This window comes from Monopterus albus, unplaced genomic scaffold (assembly GCF_001952655.1).
Source record: "Monopterus albus unplaced genomic scaffold, M_albus_1.0 scaffold11.1, whole genome shotgun sequence".
Lineage (NCBI taxonomy): Eukaryota > Metazoa > Chordata > Actinopteri > Synbranchiformes > Synbranchidae > Monopterus > Monopterus albus.
The window spans coordinates 590428-598532 of NW_018127891.1; the positions used below are offsets into that span (position 1 = coordinate 590428).

Genomic DNA, 8105 nt, shown 5'->3' on the forward strand with positions numbered 1-8105 from the left:
TTGACAAGGCTGCGTACGGGTTGGGGGCCTCAGTTTGAGTTTTTCATTGTATGTTTTAATTAAAAGTGGAATTATTTCAGCATGTTTTGCATTACAAATTATTGTCTCATTTTATTTTTGCTGTTTTATGAAATTTTAGAAAGGTCTTAAATCCTGCTGTTGTGTAGTTTGTGCAGTGACTGTACATAGGTAGCCTTGTTGACCTTAATATTTCTTTATCACATTGTCCTCTCTATTTGTGCCATATGTTCATGCACACTGATGGAATGACAGAATGATGTTAGATCCCTTTTTAAAGCTAATTCCCCGATAATGGTACCCTTCTCCTGCCTACGTGTAGACCCACAAAGCTACGGTGTGAAGCCAGCGACAGACAATGTACCGACCATCCAGGTGGACCTGGCATCTCCTCAGTCTCCAGACTCTGTCAATGTGATGGATGAGTTTGGCCGAGGCGACCAGGAGGAGGACCAGGGCCTGATGATGAAGCCTCCCTCTGGGCATAAAAAGCCAGGTGAGGCAGAAGGAGCCAGAGAACAGCAGAAGCTTACAAGGTGCCTGAGCGACCCTGGTCCCGGCGGGGATGAGGACGAGGACGAACCCTTCCTGCCTTAATACGGCAGATCTGATGTGGAGGGGTCAGGCCGCTTGCCCGTCTGCACTGGTTAGGAGAGAGGGTGCTGTGCTGTGCTCTAAATGATCTCTTTGGTTCAGAAACCAACCAAGCCAAAACTGTTAATGCTGTATACCTATAAACAAAAAGGAAACTGACTGCCTGGGAAGGAAAAAAGAGCCATTAGTTTATTTCATTGCTTTTATGTTTTTTACAAGGCATTGGAGCAGCAATCGCTGCTGTCTGAGAGATATTGGTCTATAAGCTCAGTAGTTAGACGTTCAGGAAAGAACTATGCATTACCAAAGGTCCAAGATGTTTTGGTGTCAGGTAGTGTCATTTTTACTTTAGTGTCAGATGTTTTTCTTAATGATTGCAGGGTTGTTTATTTTATATTTGTTTCTTATTTTACAACTTTTCTGTCTTTAAAGCAGTGTTCTCTGAGACATGCTGGGCCTCGACAGTAGTCCGAAGTGTAATCACCAGGGCAAACGTTGGCACTTTTCATTCTGTCACTTGAGATAGCTGGGTATCCAAACATTTAGTGTAGCTCCACTAGTTGAAAGTATTTAGCCTTATTTATGTCAAATCTTGTCACTTGCTGCATTTTTAACTCTTCTTTTTAATGCATTTTGATTTCAGGGGTAATGGGTTTTGGTTGTGGTGTTTATGGGATGTAGGTTAAAGCTGGATGCATTTAGTCTCTGTAAAAGAGCTACAGTTGTTTCTAATCGTGCTTACAGACTCACAGCCTTGACCTGTGGCTGTGGAGGGAGCTGTGTGGATTTGAAAAACTCCTCACTGTTGATTAAAGAGTTTTTGATCCATACATGTGGAGTGAAGCTGGGTGTGTGGGAACCTTATGAGACAGGCAGTGATGCAGCACAGATGTTTTGATGTCAGCCATCATGCATGATTCCCCTTCCAAGTCTTCTGGAGTTAAATCACCTCATGTCATGTCACATTTCTTTGTAGATATTTAATGTTTTACACTTGTTAAAGCTCAGTCACGGTGGAGTGGAGTTGTTCGTTGTCTTCCGTCATAAGTAGTGAACAAGTGCCCGTCACAACACTCATCATCTTCACACTGCTCTTGTTTCAAACTTTTAGACCACATGACCTCATTTTTAATTTATCAGATATACTGTAAATACCTGCATTGTTCATTTTTACAAGAACTATTTGTGCCCTGCATTACTCCTTAGCAAGGTAGAGAACACGACAAGAGAAGGTCCATTGGTACATGAATTGATCCTCTTCTCTTAACCTTCTGGAAATCTAAGACTGGAAGCATGTCCTGGCAAAAAAAAAAAAAAAAATTCTATGCAGTATGGGTCTGTAAGATATGTACATTAATCATAATATCCTATATTTATGAATACCCTTTAAAACTGAAGTCTTAATTAAGTTAAACATGTAAAACAACGAGGCGAACCAGTGCTAATGTCACTGCTGAAATCAAACGTGGGCATTAAAATATACAGTCAAAATTATTTGTTCTAATTTTTTGCACATCTTGTGTGAGACTTGAGTGAGTTAGCTACAGGCATGACAACATAGTCCAGAGTTTCTATTCATTCTCTCCTGTGCTGTATTGTACAGTGTGCATGGTAGCCAGTATAAAGTACATTGCATGTCTCTTTTCAGAAGCCGCTCAGTGACTTGGAATATAGCATTTAAATTGTTGATTGTCTCGCAAAGTGCCGCACATCGACATAACAGTTAAAACCCATGAGTGTGTCTTTCACCCGTGTTTAACATCACATGACTTCACTGGCCGTTCCGTCATAGCTAACATCCACAGAGCGAAGTTTGTCTCTGAAACACAGTCTGCCTTGAGTGAATCACTTCCCGGGATGTTTTCTAGGTGTTAGTGAATCCTTCCTGATCCTCTTACTGGGAGGGCGCGCGTTGCCGTTGAGGGCAAAAAGCTGACGATCCTGTCAGCCTCGTTCTTTCTTTTTATAGCCTCTGTGTCACATAGTGTGGGTGATAGGACATTTTGTGTGCACACATGCACCTGCACTATGGTAGAGTGTTTTCACTTAGTGTTAATTTTTTTTTTTGTTCATTGTGTTTTTTGCCCCTGACACTTTTATTAACACAGTTTTAATTGCAGAAAAGAGTGTTGATGGGTCAAACCTTAAAGGATCTAATTACCATGTCTTGACTGAGTTGAATTTCTGATAAAATGTGTATGCGTGTGTAAGACAGTGTCGTAAGCGAGGAGTGTGCTGACAGTGTCAAAAGGGACGGGGTCAAACTGAGACAGGTTGTTAAAAAATTTGCACGCAGCATTAAATGTATTCTAAAATCGGTAAAAACTGTGGAAAGAAGCCCTGAGACATGTTTCTCTCCGTTTTCCAGATGCTCTATGGCTTGGTCGACATTTAAAGGCGATGTTAGGCGCTGTATTTTCATATCAAAATGGAAACCACAGTTACCTTTGCTTGCAAATGTGATTAAAATAAAGGAGGAAAAAACAATGATTTAAATTAAAACGATGCATAAAACAGCCGCCCTATATCCCTGGCTACATCATATTATTCCAAAGACTTTTCATTTTTCAAAAAGAAACTATTTTCATACTTTTCTGTTTCATAATAAATGCAACTTTGTGGGGCAAACATTCTCACACTTCTTGGAGGGAAATGTTTGGTGCAGAAAATAACCTTAATCTGAAGCCATACAGCCTATAGAAGAACCTGTGCAGCTCTCTTTATTTGCCTTTGTTTCTCTCAATGCACAAAGCAAACAAAACCTTTACATTCGAGTCACTCGTGTCTTCTTTGGCTGTCGTTTTAAATGTGCGCTTTTTGTTCTCAGTTTAAATTTTCCACACTGGATGTTTTTCTATGGGGTGAGTGATGATAAGTTGTGGACTGTTTGGGACTGAGTTACAATGTCAACACTGTTGCCACAGCAGCATTCGGCTTTGTGGTCTTTGTTCTTTACATCTCTGTGTGTGTTAAAATCCTTCGTGTGTTCAGTTGCTTTATTGTACAAAGTTTTTTTTTTTTTTGTTTGTTTGTTTTTTAATTGGCTGTACAGGGATATCCAAATCCCTTGTTGTTAATGTCAAGAGCTTTATCTGGATTCATGTGCATTACATTACTCCATGTGCTTTACAGATGTTTTTAGGCTTCACTGTGGGTTTTTCCATTGTATGTTTACCTTCATAAGCATCTCACTCTAAGTTTAAACTGGACCAAGTTCTTGCTCCACAAAGCAATGAGCTGAATTTATAGCCATATACTGGCTTATCAGATTCACTGCTCCTAAATTTAGTTTCACTGGGGAGAAGTGATGTGAAGGCATCAATTACAATCAGCCTCACAAGCTGACAAGTTGCTTTTTACCTTAATGCCATGCTGGTGTTTTTTTGCATGTTTTTGATTTTTCTTCAGTCCAGGCTGCCATCAGTCTCCATTCTTCCCCTACAACATAAACCTCTCTTTTGTAATTCAAGTTTTTAATTAGGCTTTCCCCAAGATGTAACATGCAACATGCTGTGTGTGTAAAGAGTCGGGACTTGCTTCAGATTCCATCACCATTAACATCAGGTTTAAAGTCAGGTGCAGTTTTCTAGTAGTAATTATTTTAGCTGTGTAGTAATTAATCAACTTGCAACTGCAGTGCCATGCAGCACTATGATGCATATATACTAATGGCTGTCCCTGGATTTTCACTATATGAGCTAAAACATGCAAAAGCACTAGTATGTTCCTTTAGTATTTTAACATGAGATCAGTCCAACATCTGTAGAAGAAAACTGTCATTTATAAAGGCTGTAATCACAGTGTGATGCACATTTGTGCGTCAGTAACATAATGACCCCGTAGCATCATTATTCACCCACCCAAAGACAGTTTTCCTCCCTTGTTTCTCCTTGCATTTGCCTAATCCTGCTCCTTGTGTACTCTTTTTACACTACACCAAGCACTTTAACAAGGTAGTACCTTTATATCACACCCCAACATGAGAGAGAGCAATAAGTGGTCTTAATGTAGAGTGTGCGGTGTTATCAGGTGACACATCACAGGGAAAAGGATTGTACTTTATAACGGACCTTATAAACAGGGGTGGGTTTGGTGTTTTTAGTCCTAAAACAGATGTTGGGATCTTAAATCTTAGTCAATGCTGTGCTTTGACATGACAGCAGAGCGGTTTATAGTTCCCTTTTATCATGTATATTTGGTTTGGATAATCATCATGTATTTTTAATTTATGTCAGTCCATTATTTACTGTTTTGCAAATGTATATTTTGCAAGAAATCAGAGTTTATTTTCTATACACATGAAGAGAAATATATGCATAAAAGGAAGAACGCATATTGGGAATTTATTATGTTGTACAAATCAGAATCTGAAAGACAGCAGGTGTGCACTTTCTTGTTGATTAATCTTTAGCTTTCAGCATCCCATCCCTGTACTGACCAGTGAAACTACCAACCAGAGATGAAACTATAAACCAAAATAAAGTTTTTCTTTATAGCAGTACTGTGTCCATGTGTCACGATTTGTGAAAAATCTGTTTTGTTTATTTTTGTTTATTTGTTAGGAATACATCTTTAAATGTACACTCTTAAAGGAATACATTTTGGGAAATATCTTCTTAGAAGATTTATACTACTTTGTACAGAGCTAAGCTAAGCTAAGCACCTGCTTAGCTTTAACATCAGGTTTAAAGTCAGGTACAGTTTTCTAGTAGTAATTATTTTAGCTGTGTAGTAATTAATCAACTTGCAACTGCAGTGCCATGCAGCACTATGATGCATATATACTAATGGCTGTCCCTGGATTTTCACTATATGAGCTAAAACATGCAAAAGCATTAGTATCTGTATAAACAGTATAAATAAAGCACTAGTAAGCTAAGCACCTACTTAGCTTAGCATGGGGGCTTGAAAATGGGGAAGCAGCTAGCTTGTCTCTGTCCATGGGTGACAAAACCCACTTAAAAGTATCAAGAAAGCTCACCAAAGTATATCAGTTTGGGCAGAAGCAGCAGCTGAAGCAGAATTTAACTAATTTAAATACTTTACATACTGTATTTATTTGTTTGTACTGTGGATAGTCTGCAGGGTACTATTTACAGCTGTTAAGCAAATTTAATGTTGCTGGCAGCAATGGAGCTAAGTTTACCCATCTTAACTACTCTTAGGTTGTTTAGTTTACCGTCTAACAATGCATCCTATTATGTATCCTTTTCACTGTAGTCAGATAACTAGTGAGGAACAAGATGTCTCTTTGAAATGTAGTGAAGTCGAAGTATAAAGTTCCACAAACTGAAAAGTATAAGTATTTGACATAAGTACAATGTGCTCACTGGCTGGTGTGTCCTTGACCAACACCCTGAATACCTTAGCGTTGCCATTATCGTACCATATGAGAAAGGGCCGAGAAGAAGAAGAACTTCTCTGCAAGAGTAACATGGTTTGACTGAACCTTTTCTGCTGGGAGTGCTGCAAAGTGTAAATAAATTAAAATCAGCTGGCATTCGGCATAGACACCACAGAATGAGTCCCAAAAGTGAAGTGTAAGGGGGGTGAGTTAGATATATATGGAAGACATTTTATAATTGGATACTTTGCTGAGTCTTATAATCTCAGGATGAACTGTTTACTTTGTTAAAGTGTAACGGTGCTGCTCAGCCTGGCTGTGGTGCAGAGTGTGAGATATCCAGAGAGAAAACTCTGGCTGAGACAGTTTGTTTATTTCACTTCTGCTTCTGTTCAACAGAAAATCACAATGACTTGTGTACTCATTAACCACCTGACAAACACATTCACTGGGAAATATTTTTGGAATGGATATGCTCTGTTTATAATGTTCACTTATTTTAATTGTTGGCAGTTGTTGCATTCTATCATTTTTCGCGGAGCCTCTGGTTGGCCAAGTTCATTTTACATCTGAAGAGTCTAATTTCAGACTGATTACTGGAATTGTTGTTGGCAGACAAATCCTCTTTATATTTGAATTTGTAAGCATTTAGTGGATATTGATCCAGGGGAATACAATAAAATAAGCCTAAATCCCCCAGATTGCTGATATTACAAGCGAACAATGGTTTGCCCCATCTGGATATAACAGCAACATGTTTATTATGTCCTCAAATACCATCACTTTTATTTTCATGCAGCTTGATTAACATTACGAACCAGTGTCCTCAGTTCATTTTCCAGGTTTGGGCCCAAGTTGTTATGATTATAGCAGATTTTATGTGTTAGGAAATACACTTAATTTAGATGTTCTGTCCTCCACTGCTACATACGTGAGAGGGTCAGAATATTAGGAACACCTCTGCATATAATGTAGTCCAGTACAACACCACCTTTAACTGTGACCTCAATGATAATCATATACTTGAATTTATACATTTCACCAAAAGCTGAAATATTTTGAGCTTCATAAACTATTAATGTGGCCGGTCAGTCTATTCTAATGATGTTTTCATTTTACAATTAATACTGAGCATCTTTGACACAAACTTACTTCAGGATGACATAGGTTATATCTTGTCTTGTCATATCGACACAAATCAGAATTTGCAGAAAGAAATATTGCCTTATATCTGCTCCTCTTGTGAAGCAATCTGAGGATAAACAAGTACATAGTAGGTGACTCTGGGTCATTTCTCATTTTTAACAGCAGAACAGACACAATCAACTCATGCAAAGTATTTAATAGCTTTCCCCTGTGTTGCTTATGTACATGTGGAGTGTGAAATAAGCCTGAAAGCTTTTCAAATGGATTGGTCTGAGTGTTTGTTTAGTTTTATTTTCCTGTAGTTAAAATCATTGTTTCATTCAACTGTTAACTGCCTCCTATCACAGTGGAGCTGGTGAAATTTGATTTTGTTTGCATGAGGGCTCTTCTATTTATTTTCTCCTGATTGCATTTAAATGTGCCGAGTGGCTGCCCTTTATATATAATGATGCCATTTGTTTTGAATACCGGAGTAGTGTGACCCTCAGTCACCTGTAAATGCATGGAAAATGGAGGGTGTTGTGATTGACAGCAAGTGGTTATCTTTTACTGATACACAGTGAAGAAATATCTACATAGTCAGCCTAAAATATAATCACTCTTAACACTAGGCCATTAGCTGAAAGGTGAATGTTGTGCCAACACAAATATGTGCAAATGTATTCAAATTTAACCAGGGTGAGTTGTCAGAGATATGCTTGCAATATACAAGTGAACCAGCAGGTGGCAGTATGTAGCCACAAATGTACACCGCTCCCAAACCACTGCTGTCATGACCGAACAAGCTTCTAACTTGTAATTTCAGTGTAGGAATGCTTAGTACACTGAAAGCATACTGGCATGTTTAATCAGCGTGTTGGGGAGGGAGTCACGCTTTCTGTGGCCCCATTCCATCAGCTTAATGGTGTGTTTGCTATTGCATTCATTCTCATTTACATGGCCCATATACCCTTTGTAATGTATGGCTAATTGTTGTGTTCAGTCAATAAAACCCCTGAACATT

At 38.6% G+C, this 8105-nt stretch overlaps 1 protein-coding gene across 2 annotated transcripts in view; it reads left to right on the forward strand.

The window, feature by feature from the left end:
* The window catches only part of slc9a1a (solute carrier family 9 member A1a), a 28831-nt gene extending 23721 nt beyond the window's left edge, over nucleotides 1–5110 (forward strand). For both annotated transcript variants that reach the window (XM_020590084.1, XM_020590086.1), the window contains one exon: nucleotides 341–5110. In XM_020590084.1, the coding sequence (XP_020445740.1) occupies nucleotides 341–615 (275 nt within the window). In that variant the 3' untranslated portion in view covers nucleotides 616–5110. The remainder of the gene's footprint in view (nucleotides 1–340) is intronic.
* The last annotated feature ends 2995 nt before the right edge of the window (nucleotides 5111–8105 follow it).